We start from the raw sequence: 16,729 nt of genomic DNA, 5'->3' as shown, positions 1-16,729 counted from the left end.
TACATATTTTATTTTCTATATTTTCACATTTTACATTAGACATTTATTTTAATTAAATTATATGTTTAAACAATATTTAGGCTCTGAAGATGGCATTACGCCGAAACAGCGCTGCTAGCTTTATTCCAGTTTTAGATGAATATGAACTCAAACAATACCGCCTCGTTGAATGTCTTATAAAGAAGTTAATTAATGCAAAATGGGCAAACAATTTCAATGAAATTTGCATTTCTGAAAACCTCGTTCCTAAATATATATATATATATATATATATATATATATATATATATATATTTACAATATTCTATAAATTTTACCGAATGTTTGGCGTTAGTATGTTTTTGTAGTTCGTTTACGAACTACAAACATATTAACGCCAAACATTCGGTAGAATTTATAGAATATTGTAAAAATTATGGTCTATTACCAACATATATATATTTATATATATCTGTTTTTTATTTGTAACTCTCTCTCTCTGTATATATATATATATATATATATTCTATATATATATATAGAATATAACATTATGTTATATCCTATATATATGTTTGTAATCAACAAACTCTTTTTTAGAATTGGAAATTACTTTTTGTTATTTTTTACTAGATTAGTTGATTGACAATAAATCAAAAAATAGAAAAAGTGGCCTTATAATCTAATTATATGATACAAAGAATAAACTTAAATTTTCTTATTATTATCCGTCATGGATATATAATTATATTTATATCAGTGTTTTGTGGGTTGCTTACAAATCCTTCTACTTATCTATTCTATGTCGACATTACTTGACTTTAGGCTTAGGTTTTGTTTTAATCTAAATCTGTGTTTGTATAAGATAGACTAAACTAGACAGACCCTAAACTAAAATCGAGTAAGTGTGAGCTTGAAATGTAAGGTTTTTATTTGTTTAAAACGAGTCTCTTTTGGCTATTTTTTCAAACGGGAAATTACTTTTTTGTAGGTTTTTTACTATATAGTTTAAAAATTAAATAATTATTAGATTGACATTTGAATGAATGATTTGACTAGCCTAAATTAGCAATAATAACCAGACTTTAGTGTTTACTTTTTTCTATGTATTTGTTTGTAGATGCACGAATTAAGGTTTGGTTTGAGTATTAGGCAGGCTGGTGAGTAGTAAAATACATCTGCTCAACTTGCCTTTCAGTTGTTATGCTAGTAATGTAGTAAGTCTACAAAACTAAGAATGTAATAATCTACTATTCTACATTGTTGTATACTAATCACTGTGTTGCTGTAAAAATATCTTAGTTGAATGGATAGATTTGAAGTTATTTTACTTAGTAAACTATGATTTATGATATGAAACATTTTTTTACTTAACAAGCCTATTTTATTGAATAAAAATAAGACAACTTTGTTCAATTTTTTTTTATTTCATTGATGCCCAATTTAATTTAAGATGATATGATTTACAACTAATCACTTTTATAAAGTTTTTATAATTATTTAATTTGATAATCAACAGATGGTTAAAATCTTTAAATCTGCAACATTAATGTTTTCAAAAGCTACTTTGTTCAATTTATAATAAAAATTTTGTCAATAGCAAAACTTTGCATTAACTGAATTCTTTTAATGAAGAAATATTCTCATCATTAACTAAATATTTTGGAATAGAGATAGAATAGAATTGAAGCATTGCGGTAATTTATATTGCCAAACTCATTCCATACCAATTCATTCATGCATTGACTTAGGAAAAATATATTAATATGATTATAATATATTTTATTTTTAACTTTTAAAAACATTCAGCCATGATTAAGCTTGGAGCTCTTGTTGGTACCTCAGCAGTTACTGCTGCCTTAATTTCGAAGAAAACAATTTTTGCTGCTGCTCCACAAAAGGACAGCAAAATCAAACTTTCAGAAGTAATGATCTTTACTTGATTTTATTTACGATATTGAGGTCGTAAATTTTCAATCAAAATTGTATATAGCTACCTTTGTATGACGTGAAAAAAAGTGAGCCAACATTCATAGTTGAAGAGGAAAATATATCGATGCTGAGAAGCTCCATATCAGATGCTAGAAAATTTGTCTGGGAATATGTTGGGTCTATGGAGGTTAACTTTTTTATCATTGCCAGAAGTCCAGAAATTGTACATTATGAAACCTTTGTCATTTTGTAACCCAGTCATGCTGTGAAACTCTTGTCATTTCGTAACCCAATCATGCTGATCTCCATTCATTTTTTAATATATTTATTAATTTATTTACAAATATTTACATACCAAAAAGTTTCAATTTATTACTGCTATAAAAGTTAATAGTTACATAGAAAATAAGTCAAGTCTATTAATCTTTTCTTGATTTTATATTCTTGGCAAACTAAACTTGTTAACTACCTAATACATGTTACACTTTGAATTGTTAAGAAAGCCATTTTCCATATTTTTCTAACTAAATATTTTTTTAATTAAATTTAATTTTCTACTAAACTGTATGAGTTGAATCTTAGAATCTTTTTTTTAATTTTCTCAAATTTTAATTTTATTTTTTTCTCAAATTTTAATTTTTATGTATTTATATATGCTAGTGTTGTAAACCTTTTTTGATTTCATAAATTGCCCTTATAAGACAAAGTATTCAATATTAGAATGATGAACCTTTTGATAAATTAATTTTCATGTACAACCATTCAGGGCATGATTGCTACCATAAAAGACAAATACAATGTAGCAGAAAGTCATACAAAAGAAACATTAGCCTATATACATGAAGATTCTGCTGTTCTGCCGAGAATAGCGATTATCACTGTAGCAGGCTTGGGAGGCGTCATTGCAGGATATAGAGGTTCACAAGAAATTAATCTTAAAAGTTCTAGATATTTTATTTGCCCATTTATTTTGTGCCTTTCGGTTTTTTGCCTTATTTTATCCAAAATTCTACTAGAATCTTAAATTTTGTAAGCCAAAACAAGGACTTATTATTGTTAGACGTTTGAAGAGTACTAAGACATCCTCTTAGCACGATCTTCTGCATTTCAATTAACTCTTGTAAATTAATTTATTCATTTGTCAGAAAAATGATGGATATAAGTCAGAGGTGTTAATCTGGCAGGCAAGCATGTAGAATATAAAATGACAAATTATAATATTTGAAATTTTTGATGCACTGAAATAAGCATAAATATCACCTAAATTATGTTGGAAATCGTTTTGAAAAATTGTTTAGCACATTTGATTATTTTATTTTAAGTAGAGGTGTTAAGTAAAGTAAAGTCAGGCCTGAAAATAAATATTAATAAAAGCAAATTAGTCTTTGAAATGTAAACAACAGTTCTTAAATAGCATCTAATAAAATATAGTTGAATATTTTTTTAACATTCCATCCATATTAAAAACATGAAAAACACTGATTATACATAGTAAAAAAAAATTTATTTCAGGTGGCATTTTTAAAAAGATTATATATAGTTCTATCTCAGTGGCAACAGCTGCAGCAGTTTGTTATCCCAAAGAAGCTTCTGACTTTGCTCAGCAAGGATGGGACTATCTTAAAGAAACAACAGATGGTTGGTTCATTTTACTAATTAAATCATTCAACATTTTACATCAATATTCATTTATAACGCATTCTAATATTACAGATTTAAAAATGACATCTGATTCCAATTTTAAGCACATCAACAGGAATTGATTGAATAAGATTTCAAATTTCATTATTTATCTATCATGTTATAATATTTGCACAGTCAGAGAATTGTTCTTGTGATTTTTTGAAATCATTATGAGATGATTGTTTTGAAACTAAATTTCAAATTATGAAATTATTATAATACAATGATTCACACTAATATCAATTAGGAATTAATATTTTCAGATATCTGGGGTTCAGCTGATAAGGTTAGAACAAATTCTATAATCCTTTCTATTGAACCAAATATATTTACCGTTATACTGTATATACAGAAATCTGATACAGTGAATAAAAAAGTTGGAAGTGAAAAAACAGGTGAAACTGATAAGAATGTTAACAATGATGTCAAGGAGAGCAACGTTCATGCAGATTCAAACAAAGACATGTATTCAAACAGGAGTACCTAAATGTTTATTTAGGCGCAACTAAACGCTTCTTGCAAACGTTTCTTATATTAATTATATTATAAAAAGCTTTGGTGGAAAGTATTTATTTGTGAACTGATAGTTTAAATAAAGAAATATAAAATTGTGTCAATATTTCAATTATATTTGTTACGAATGAGCAAAAGTATCTTGGTCTAATCATAAAAAACATTAAAAAATCTTGACTTGACTGATATTTTTCATGTGAGATTTTACTTCAGATTTTATTTTGCAAAATATTTATATTGATCAACTTGGTTGAAAAAAATTTATTCCAGATAATGATTCAGGAAGATACGACTGATCAACTGGTCCAATATGACTGTGATTGTATATGTAGCCCTTGTGGTAGCCTTAACATAAAATTGATTAGTTTTAGAAAATTACTTGAAAAATGGAGAAACTGTGAAGAAAGCACTTACCTAGGTCTTTTAAAAGTTTGGTCGGAGCATTTCTGAGATGCAGGGGTACGCCAGGCAGAGGACCCTTGTGATCCAATATATTTTGTTGAGCCCTCTTCAGAGCCATATATGACTCGTTTGACTTGGCAGCTCGAGCCAAGTACGTCACACAGTGAGCTAGATTTATCTTTATTTAAAAAGTATTAAGTTGCAGACATTTTATCAACATTTATATAGATTTATCTTAGAACAGAAATGTCTCTAATGTTTTAAATCAATTGTCATAAAAGCAAATTACATTACATTTCTAAATTTTTGCCCGCATATTTGCAACTAGTTAATGGAAATATAGATACTTTTCAAACTAAGCAGTTGTTAAGTGTTTTGGCCTTAAAAAAAAATCCGCTAAAACCAAAAACATTTTAGTCTGATTTTTCCCACCTCTTTTTTGACTTAGAAAAAATGTTATATTTTAAAAAGAAAATCTGAAAGCGTATTTAGGTGAAGGTAGGCTTGAAGCTTAAACATATAATAAAATAATACTCACAGAACATTCTGGGACACCAATCAGTTGACAGGCTTGAAGTGTTGATACAGCCAATGGTAAGGCACAATTGTCAGCCAGCCCTTTTTAAATTTTATTTAAATTTATAATTACGATTAAACTATTTCGATACTGTACGAAATTTATCAAAATGAACTGATCTCTCAAAATTAGAACACTTAGCATAAAAGAACCGAACATCAAAATGCAAATGACCTGCAACTTTAACGAATAGTTTTAGCTGGTTATTACGACTAACCAATATCTTCACTAGCACAGACAACAAGCCTTCGAGCAATGAACAAAGGATCCTCACCACCTTCCAGCATTCTAGCTAACCAATAAATGGAAGCATTTTCATCTGATCCACGTATTGATTTTTGAAGGGCAGATGCTGCATTGTAGTGTTCATCTCCTGTTAAAATTTGTTAGCCAGTTTTAAGTTAATTTTAGTCATAAAAATAACAGTAATGTATTAACCATTTCTGTCATATTGGACTATTCTGTAGATAACATTTTTAACGTCTTCAGTGGAAACGAAAGGATCTTTGATTGATTTAGTACTCATATCATTGGCTTCAGAGTTTTCTTGTTTCAATCCAATAAGGGACTGCAGAATATTTAAAGCTTTTCGAGCATCCCCGTCACATAGTTCCGCAATCATCATCAAACCAGCATCGTTTTTATTATCATTGGATTCAACGATGCAAGTTTTTTCACTGCAGTTAAGTTATATAAATATTGGTTATATTCATCATAATGATGTCTTTAAAAATTATTAAGCACCGAGAATTGAGAGTATGGTGTTAGTTATATTATTCAAATACTGAAGCGTATCATACTGTGTGAATAAACATTTATGCTATCAGTTCCAGTTCCATGCTAATCAACAACTCTTATATTTGTCAACTTAACAACCTTCCACATATAAACTTCTCAATTTTTTCTCAATTCCGCCATCTTAATTACTTGTTTTGCATAAAATGTTTTTCACTGGTTATAAATTTTTTTTCAATTTTCTTATATGTACAAGCTAGCTTCATGTAATATTGTACATTGAAGTATCAACCAAAAAATTCATAGTTCTTTATTAATTACATTAAAAATGATCATTTCAAAGCTTTAAAAATTTAGAAATTCAAACTAGCCATGTTCCATATTTATTGACACTCTTCTTAAGTATCAAAAACAAATTTTCAACAGACAATTTTTCAAGTTGAATTACTTGGCATCTACTCAAGAGAGCGTTGTTAATAGAGAATGAAGGGTTCTCTGTTGTGGCTCCAATTAAAATTATTGTTCCATCCTCTACAGGTTGCAGAAATATATCCTGTACGTGCAAATAATTGACTGATTAATTAATTAATTATAATTGATTGTTTGAATTTGTTGAATACATTTTAATAATGTTAATTACTTATTGGTAATGTTTATTAGTTACAGCTAGAAAAGATTAAATTAAATCAGCACTTGAAAAATTTAGAAAATTATTATATTGTTGTTTGCTTACTTGTTGTAATTTGTTGAACCTATGTATTTCATCAACAAAAATAAGAGTTCTTCTTTTTGTCATTCTTTTTTCATTCTTAGCAATGTCTATATAATTTTTGACATCAGCAATTCCAGTGGTCGTGGCTGAAAGATGTACAGATCTCCAAGTATTGGATTCTTTTGTGCAATTGTTTGAAATAATTTTTGCAAGTGTTGTCTTGAAATTAATAAAAAACTTGTATAAAACACAGACAAAAAATCATTTTATTAAAAATGGATATAGCTTTGACATTGATAATAATTTAATGAGTTCTAGGCTAACCTAAATTTAACTCACTACAACTAATAGACTGTTGAAAAATTATGATCATTGTAAGCAAAATAAAAAATACTTTTCCACATCCAGGTGGTCCCCAAAATATTAATGAAAATAAATAATTATTTTCTAGAAGTCTTTTCAACATTTTGTTGGAACCCAGCAAGTGATCTTGACCAACAAAATTTTCAATATTTTCAGGTCTCATGATTTCAGCCAAGGGTGCTTGCAAACTGTGGTCATTTTTATATGAAGTTTCTTTTCTATCTTGTTTTCCATGGCTATCTTTGTTGATAGTTGGACTCTCTATGTGATTCACATGTGGAAATTATTGTACATTATAAATATCATTAGAAAATATAAGAATGAAAACAAATTTACATTCCAAATAATATGAGTAAAATAAAAATAGTTAATTTTTTCATTTCTTTTTTTTTCTTTCATTTTTCTTTCTTAATGAAAAAACTTGGAAACAATTTCATAATTTTTTTGGTAATACATTGATTAATAAAAACTTTAATGGTTTTGATTAGTTAAGAAAAAATTGAAATGAAGCAATGAACTTCTTCCGTGACATACAAAAAATTTTAAAATAAAATCAATAGAATGGAAATGAAAGATGAAATTTGTGAATGAGTTTTAAATAGTGCAATGATTTTTTTAAAAAGATTTAATATTATCGTGAATGAATAAAAATTAAAAACTTTTGATGTTATTAGACAAAATAAATATAATGAATAGATAACAGTGAAATAAATTACTTGAGATCATTTTTTTCTTGTTGGAAGAAGAATTCATGAATGACCAGTCTTGTGTGAAATTTAATGAAAATACAGTGCAGTTTAAAATAATGGTTTATGTTAACAATTATTAAAACTTTCTGAATTAGCTTATGAGCTTATGAAATCAAAGTTTGAAGATTGTGAAATTTTGAATTGTGTAATAATTACATGAAATTTGCTTCATTTTTAAAATTTATATTTCCAACAACTAAGTACATACTTGTAAACTAAAACTTTTATTTTTCTTTCTTAATGAAGAAAATTTAGAAACAATTTCATAATTTTTTTGGTAATACATTGATTAATATCATTATTTTTGGAAATTTAAAAGATTGGATTCAAAAAGACCTTAATATTATTATTACTGTGAAGTGATTAGTACTGGATACAGCCTTATAATAGCTCTATATAAGTTTTACTCTTAGTCTTGACTTATATTACATACACAAGTAATACATATTTTTTATTTTGAAACAGTTTAAAAAAAAGATGCAATAACAATAGATGCCATTTCATTGTTTTTTTATTTTGATTAGGGATAAAAATGATTTTTATATAATATATAATTATATTTTTATTATATATTATTATTTATTATATAATTACATTCTAATTATATTATTTATAATGAATCACATGATGTTTAACTTTACAGTTAGTTACTGATAAGTTATAATTCTTGTGATGAAACAAAAAACAAAGTAACAAAAAATATGGTTAATTTATAATTTGATTATTTTAGAATTTTATTGATTACTACACTAACCGTTGGTTCTTTTTAAAACGCTTTTGTTAAATTTAGGGGAGCTGTTACTTGCATTCGCATTATCAATACTTGCAGCTTTTTCTACTTCGGACAAGCACATGTTAACATGGGCGTCAGCATCCGTTGGATTCAAAACGATGTTACACAAAGGACATCGAGGGACTTCCATGACCAAAATTTAAAAAGCAACAAGACTAAACGAAATGGCGCGCCTAAATTTTGAGCTAATTGCTAATGTTGATAACAACGATAACGGCAACCGGCGCACAGACTTACTCGCACACCGTTGACAAAAGATCTAGCAAAATAACAAACACTAGTGTAAAACTATTGCCGATGTTACAAAATCGAACCAGAAAAGAAGAGGAAGAAAATTTACGTCTGAATCCTTGACTCTTGACTGAATCCTTATTAATGAAATAAAGCAGCTGCCGGAGGTTATGGATAGAAAGTTTATAGTAGTTTATATAAATCTTATTATATTATTATTAATTATCTCTCAGAGCTATTATTAACGACATACACACTCACTCGTAGTGAATACCTTTGAATCCACGCATCGGTCCCATTACGAGATTAGCGGGATTTTTTTGCATTCGAAAGTTCCAACCATGGTTCCAACGAAGCCTTAGCCATAAAAACATTTTTCCAACGAAGCAAACATTTCTTGTGCACTGGCTATTCTTCCGTCAATTTCAAATATCTAAGTACACAAATTGAGACCAACGCTTCTATTGTTTTTGTTCATATACAATCTATAATTTTTACAGCCCTCATGTATCATTTGAATCAACCTGTATGCTATCTACACTAGATTATTCTTATAGATGAATATCATAAGCAAACCTGGAATCCTTCACAGTTCTGTTTTTACTGTCCATTTCACCGATCATTGGTTTCCATTTTTCTAACCCTTTTCCTATAATTGTCCTATTCTGTTCCAGCTATACTAATACTTAGAATGAAAAGCCAAATACATTGGCGTCAAAAGTTAATATTATAGACAGACGAAAGCTGATTTCAGTTGATTAAATTTTGACACAAATGCTTCCTTAGCTTTGATGGACTGGGCACGTTGTTCAGTGTCTAACAAATTAATTTCAAAAGATGTTTTATGAACAAAAGTCCACAAATTATTATTTCTATTAATAATGCCATAACTATTGATATTGACAATGCATATACGAAGCAATACATAAATAACAGAAAAATTGTCAAACAGTAGGCTTTTGTTTTGTGTTCATAACTTAAGTAACGTTTGCATTCCCATGGTTTATTTGATGGCGTGTTTAAAGTAAGGGATGGCGGTTTGTTAACTAAATACTGAACGGTCTCTTATCTTACAGTCAGAATAGAAATAGAAAAATTTTTTTGGTCAACCATAGCAACAAGTGAAGCATTTGGCCATCGAAGAAGTTATTTCTGTATCACAATTTATAGAGATTAATAAAATGGGGTAGAAGGACAGTAAGGAATGATATAGGTACACAACGTGGATGATAGAATAATTAGGATTTGTACTAAGAATACCAAATTTAGACGATTATTGTTTATGTCAAAGACTAATTAAGAGCCAAATGAATACTTGCCAAAATGCGGCATCGTTGTTTTGGAAAATTTCGTGGATCGTCCTAGGATGAACCTCAAAGTGCCTTCGAATTCAAACTATGACGATAATTATATTTATGTGTTTGTGATGTTTGTATGTTTATTAATATATATATATTACTTATAAATAACATAAAACATGTGTGCACCGTTTTCTCTATTTGTTTTTAATGTAATTCCAAATCAACAAAACAATTATACTGTTATTATTATAATAAACGCGTCCGCATACGTCACGATGAAAAAAAAACTTCGCTCGATTGGCAACAAATTGCGAACAAACGCTAGTATGTTGTCGGTGGCCGATTTTTAATTTTTCTGAATTTGTGAAGTTTCCATTTTGATCTTCTAACTTCTGCTCGTTGACTTTTGTTTACTGTGACATTTCATCTTTCCCGCTATAAGTTCGCTTTTTTGAAATTTGCAATTTTTAATTAAATTTATTTTAAAGTTTTTTTGTTAATTGAAAATTGACAGACTAAAAGTAAAACTAAGTTATTGATTAACTAATTTATTAATAATATTATAACAAAATTTGGTTTAATTTACAATTAAAGCTAAAATTAAATAATTACTTTATTACTATTATTAGGTATTAGTTGCAAACAGAATTATTTTTATTTGTTTATTTATCAAGTAATATAATTATTATAATTCTATTTTTTATTCATATTAAAATTTTAATATAATTTGAAAGTTCTAAAACCATAAATTTATTTATTTATTAAAGTTTTCATATTCTTATTCTGCTTATTTTTATACCTTCTTAATAATTTTGTACATAATAGATTTTTCTAAAAGAATGTGCTAAACTTTTTTTTATTATTTTTTATTTTTAAGATTGACTTTTAAATAAAATAAGTCTTGTTATTTCAAAAGTTTCATGTTACTTATATACAAACAGGATGAGGATTTACCATTTGGCCATAAGACTGGTTGATGGCTCAATGGTTAAAGGCGCCTGGTCTTGCTATTGCAATGACTGGGTTTGAATACAAAGAGATCCCCGCCTATCATATGCAATGTGTATGATGCGTGGTTTGCGCGTTTATTCATATACGATTGATTGATTGATATACGCTGAGTGTGTTTGTTGTTGAAACCTCTGAAGCAAATGCAAAAGAGAGAGAGAAACCTTTATTTAATTAGAGTCTAATAAAGTTTAGTTAGAAGTTTTTTTAACGTGTTAAACTTTTTTCAACTTGTTTATCTTTTGTCTGTTTATTCAGATGTTCAGAAGTCTGCAAGATGAGTACCTTGTAGCAACAGAGCAATTCAACAATGTTAACCAAAGTAGGTTGCTTTTTTTTACATTTTGATTTCAGTATATCTTTAGATTATGCATGAGAAAAACAAAACCACTTACATTAGTTTTAACAGTGCCACCTTTTTTTTATCATGTTCTATGTGCTAGTTGAGGTGAAGCATTTACACCATACAATTTAACTTAGCTATGTCCTCGCTAAATATTAACAATGCATGAACAATTTGCTTCTAAAATCTAACCTTTCATTTGATTCTTTCTATTTCATAGATGGTTACTAATGTTATTTGAATAATAATTATATATAGTAAATAAATCTTTAATTAATAATAATGTTGTCATATTGTTAAACAAATCCTCATAAGGCAAGCTATATTAAAAAGTTACAACTTCTATCATTTTGTTTTGTCATCAGTTCAAACATTGAAAATAGTTGGCTACAAAGTTTTTTTAATGAGTTTAGACATGGAAGAAGAAATAAAATGGCAATAGTCTTTGCACTGATTACTTTGAAATTGTATTTTTTAATTAAATGCTTAAAAGAAAGATGCCAGTAAACAAAAAAATTTCTCATTTTTTTTATGAGTTTTAATTTTTTGCTAGTTTTAATTTATTACATTAATTATTTAATTAATCGATTAATTAATTAATGAAATAATGCACATAACAATTTAATATGCTGAAAGTTCTGGCCACTAATCCAAGATACAATTCATTCAATGGATACAATTTAATTGGCCAAAATGAAAGAAACTTTTTGAACAACTTCAACCAGTCAAGATTTATTTCTTTTCAAAATAAACCTCGTAATATTCACTGGGTGAAGAACAGACAGTTGAATATCAATAAGACAATGCAGGAGTGCTCAAAAAGTGCAGATGTATCATGTGATCGTGGAGTTGAAGCTAACAGTAAGTAATTTATTTTTTGCATTTCTTTGTGAGTGGACGGTTTAAGATAATGATAGAAATTTATTTTATAAGGCAGTCCAAAAGAAAAATCTTCAATGTGTTTGGTCAATCAACTTGCAAGATTCAATAAGGTTTGTTTTGTCATTTCCACACAGTTTTTTGTTGTAAATAACTATTTTTGGAAATCACATTTTAAAAACTCATCTAGCTAAGAAATCAGTTATAGAAGGTTACGTTTTAGACTACTACACTAATTTTAGGTTAGCCACGTAGGTTATTTAGGTATGCAAATTTTTTTCTCCACAGATTGCTGCTGAGTACTTGAAATGTCTCCTCTATTTTCTGCAAAATTGGTGCCAATTCATTTATAGTATCTCTATCTTTCTACTCTTTGTATTAAGAAAAGTATCAAAGGTGATTCAACTTCCTGTTGTGAAAGAAACTCTTGCAAATAAGCCAGAACTTTGTCTTGATAGACTAAATAAAAATCAGAATGATATATTATTACTATATAGAGTTACTGTGTTGAAGTATCTAGGAAATTTATGTTATATATATGTAGCTGTATTTTTTTCCACAATTGAATAATATTCTTAACCATTATATTACTTCTATTTTTAAAGTGGTATTTCATCATTAACATATAGATAACACCATCGTATAACTTAATAAGTGAAGAAGGACCAGCTCATAAAAAGGTTTATGATTTTCACTTCCAGAACACAAACAAGCAAACACACAATTATTCAATTAATTTCTACGATTTGATTTTTTTGTTGCAATTCTTTTGTATTTTTCATGATAAATTGGCATGATTTTTATTGCACCTACTCACGTTGATCTGTTCTTTTTTTTTATTTTTTTAGGTTTTCCAAGTTCAACTAAAATTTGGAGTTGAAGAATTTACAGCAACTGGGCAAAGTATTAAAAAAGCGCAACATGCTGCAGCAGCTGAAGCTCTTGTAAACACCAAATATCCCTCCCCTCCTTTGAGGAGTGCAAAACATCCTCACCCTGTTAACAGTATTTATTTCATTTTAATTCGGATCTTTTAATCCATTCCAAAGTAGATCATCTATTGTGAATGCTTAGTTATAACAATATAACAAGAATAATAATATTTTCAATAGTAATGATAATGTCTTTTTTATTACTGTTATTACTTTTGGCACATTCATTTTAATTTTTTGGATAGTAATAGCATGACAAATTATTTCTTAATTTCCAATTCTTAGAGAAAGTCAATCCAAGTTTGACACCAACAGTTGAATTGAACTCTATAGCGATGAAGACCGGTGAAGTAGCAGCTTATAAAGTTGTTGGTGGTTTTAAGGGTCGCAAGTTAATGGAAAATCAGGATATTGTCCATATAAAAAGGTTGTTTTTATTTTTTAGAATAGAAAAAATATTTATCTTATTCTGTTAGTCTTTTGGAGATGCTACAATCTGAGATCAGTGCTACGGCTATTATTATTATTATTATGTATTGTTACATTTCAGTGGGAGTGCTGCTTTTGAAGTTGAGGTTAGCATTGGATCCAGGACTTTCAGAGGCATGAATTTTGTAGTTTTATTGCCTGAATAAATTTTTAATTCAACTTTCTTTCATTTGTTTCTATTAGGTGAAGGTCATTCGATGATGAATGCCAGGCATGATGCTGCTTCCAAAGCACTTGCTGTTTTGAAAGCAGAAGATTTAGTAACAAAAAGTTGTGAAAAAAAATTATCTGGAAAGACTGCTGCTAAGGAATTTTCAAAAGATGAGAATTTAAAAGATGAAACTACTTCAAACGGTTTGATAGAATTTTAATAAAATTCGTTAATTTAAAAACATGTTTCACTTTTATGCCTTCAGGAGGAACTTTAATCGAAATAAATCTTCAATATTCCGAAAAGTAATGAATAAATGTGCTTGTGGTATATATAATGTTCACTAAGAATGGTTAGATAAACAGCTTAAAAACAGTGTGATATAATTGCAAAGATATTTTAGATATTTAAGTTAAGCAATGTTTGGGAATATTAAAACAGACAAAAAAAAAAGAAATCAGAATGGTACAAAATTTTTTCTTTATATCGGTTTACATGTTGAATACAGTTAAGTTGTTCAAGTTGCTTCTCACCATGTCAGGACTTGTGTCCTTTTGCTTCCATCTTTCCTATTCCTATTGTTCCGTGTTTCTTAACTTCTTTTCTTAGTTCTAGTATGTTTGAAACAGCTTAACTTGCTGAATCATGGTATTCATTTCAAGCTCTCAACCTCAAATATATACTCACACGTCACTGTGATATTTTCTAGAGTATAAATAATGAAATAATAAAATTTTACAGATTATGATTGATGTTCTCACTAGACAAGTATAAAGTACAACTCTGTTCTGAAGCCTATATTATTTTATCTTTATTATTTTTCACTATTCTATTTTATTAACTTTCATTTCATTTCATGCTTACAACTTTAATATCTACAAGAATAACAAATTGTCGAAGCAATGTTAGCCCAACAACAATACCATGCACGCACATATGAAACTTGTCAGATTTAAACAAGTTCTATAACAAATTATTCAACAGCTATTTCTAAAACATACTAATTCTACCTAAAAGAAAATCACAGGACGTTTTTAAGAGGAGCTTTGTACATTAAATTAGTGGGCGTGAAAAATAGATTTTTATTAAATTTGAAATTAAATCATATAAATAAAATTCAACCAAAAGAAATGAAAAATCAAAATTGGATTATTTTTAAAACAATGTTTGGTTTCGGACCTAACATTATAAGATTATATTTTCAGTAAAATATTAAATCTATCATTATCATTTATTATCTACTACAATGATGATAATTTTTTTCAGATTCCAAAAACGTGAAGTTGAAGTCTGAAATAAGTCAAGTTTATGAGGTAGCATACAGGCGGAAGTTCACAGTTAATTTTGAGGTTTTTCAAAGTTAACTTTTTTATCTATTTATTAATGTTTTCTATAACAAATTTTTGCCAATACAATAATACTAATTATATGAAATTTCATGTTGTTCTGCAAGATTAGGCTTACATCACTTATAACTGTTGAAACAACATGTCGACAACCTAAGCATTTTATAAATTCAAAATTGTCTCATTTTAAAATGTGTATGGGATTGCCATGCACAACTACTGTTTTTAGTTTTGGTTTTGTTCTAGTTTGAAATTAGAATTGATCTTATGTAAAAATGCAACACAGTACGATTTTGAATGATGTTATGTTAACATAAATTTATGTTGCACATGCAGGTTGTAAAAGAATCGGGACCACCTCACATGAAGCTGTATATAACGAGGTGCACATGTGGTGATCTGATGGTGGAGGAAGGAGGAAACAGTAAGAAGACATCTAAGAAACAATCTGCCATCAAAATGCTTCAAGAATTAAACAAACTGCCTCCACTGCCTGTCCATTTAAACGAGCAATCAAATGATAAACCTTATAGAAAATTTTTCAATAAACACAAAACGAATAAAAACTTGAAGGTTAGTTTAGTTTACTTTGAGTTTCACTTTTGTTTTTCAATCGTGTTGAATGTTTTTTTGTGATTTACATGGTTATATGAGTTGGGATGCATGACTCTAAGTTTTTTCCAATTGAGCTGCAAAGTGTTATTAATAGGAAAGGATGAACTGATTCTTGCTGCATTATTATTTATTTTGCTGGTGCTGAGTGTTTTTATATTTTAGAGAGGGTGCTACTTATACTAATTTGATTGATTGCCTTCTAAAATTATCTAATCCTTATTCATTTTAACATGCGCTGATTGCAAAAGTATCATCATACTTTTAAATTACGTGTGGTTAATGTTTATACTTGCCTCAGGTGCAGAAGCCAAATCCTGATTGTGCGGCTGATATGAACCCAGTGAGTCGTCTCATCCAAATATTGCAAGCCAAGAAAGAACAGGAACCACAGTTTTTAACAACAGAAAAGGGCAGTGGAAGGGATCGAGAATTTTGTGTTCAGGTTTCACTTCTAATCAATTTAATTGGCCAAATTTATCGAATCTTTATTTCTTGTTTGCTTTATTATTTGTTTTCAATTTTAACATCTCGTATTTTTATATGCTTTTTGATTTCTATACAATATCAAAATGACATTTCTTATATGATTCGTTGATGAATAAAAATTCATTGCAAGGTATCATGATACTCAAGTAAAATAGTTGTCTGAAACTGAATAAAAATATAAATTGATTTGGTTAACTAATTGAAATTGTAAGGTCACCGTTGGGAATCAACAATCATCTGCTAGTGCAAAAAGTAAAAAATTAGCAAAGAAGATGGCTTCTGAGAACATGCTGTTGTTACTGGGGTTCTCTAAACCTTGTATAAACACAACAAAAACGACAACTTCCAATAAGAACCCGGAAAAGAAAGTTACGTTCAATGACATAACACAAGTGAATTTAGTTTCATCTAGTAAGTTTCTTTTTGTTTTATGATTTTGTTTTTTCATTCTAGCATTTGTTATTGCAATGAAACCTCACACATTTTCTAATGTGAATATCTTTTTTATTC

At 28.3% G+C, this 16,729-nt stretch overlaps 3 protein-coding genes across 3 annotated transcripts; 2 read left to right on the top strand and 1 right to left on the bottom strand.

Annotated features, from left to right (window-relative positions):
* Positions 1-1,790: 1,790 nt before the first annotated feature.
* On the top strand, positions 1,791-4,081 carry HELRODRAFT_156416 (hypothetical protein; the record flags this gene model as incomplete). Its single annotated transcript, XM_009014068.1, has 6 exons — positions 1,791-1,904; positions 1,973-2,098; positions 2,678-2,828; positions 3,424-3,549; positions 3,858-3,880; positions 3,947-4,081. The coding sequence occupies 6 exons, from the start codon at positions 1,791-1,793 to the stop codon at positions 4,079-4,081; spliced, it is 675 nt and encodes a 224-aa protein (XP_009012316.1).
* Positions 4,082-4,348: 267 nt separating this feature from the next.
* HELRODRAFT_156415 (hypothetical protein) lies at positions 4,349-7,059 on the bottom strand (the record flags this gene model as incomplete). The annotated part of the gene is made up of 8 exons (XM_009014067.1): positions 4,349-4,452; positions 4,522-4,687; positions 5,048-5,127; positions 5,304-5,459; positions 5,525-5,763; positions 6,235-6,374; positions 6,555-6,752; positions 6,928-7,059. The coding sequence occupies 8 exons, from the start codon at positions 7,057-7,059 to the stop codon at positions 4,349-4,351; spliced, it is 1,215 nt and encodes a 404-aa protein (XP_009012315.1).
* A 5,197-nt stretch (positions 7,060-12,256) lies between these two features.
* HELRODRAFT_73388 (hypothetical protein) lies at positions 12,257-16,328 on the top strand (the record flags this gene model as incomplete). Its single annotated transcript, XM_009014066.1, has 8 exons — positions 12,257-12,313; positions 12,830-12,880; positions 13,049-13,178; positions 13,418-13,603; positions 13,805-13,891; positions 15,039-15,121; positions 15,455-15,691; positions 16,041-16,328. Coding segments are annotated over 8 exons (1,119 nt in total), but the record flags the coding sequence as incomplete, so codon positions are not given.
* Between the last annotated feature and the right edge of the window lie 401 nt (positions 16,329-16,729).

This window comes from Helobdella robusta (genome assembly GCF_000326865.2).
Source record: "Helobdella robusta unplaced genomic scaffold HELROscaffold_13, whole genome shotgun sequence".
In the NCBI taxonomy this organism is placed as follows: domain Eukaryota; kingdom Metazoa; phylum Annelida; class Clitellata; order Rhynchobdellida; family Glossiphoniidae; genus Helobdella; species Helobdella robusta.
The sequence above is the reverse complement of the archived record's forward strand: the minus strand, read 5'-3'. Positions and strand labels throughout refer to the sequence as shown.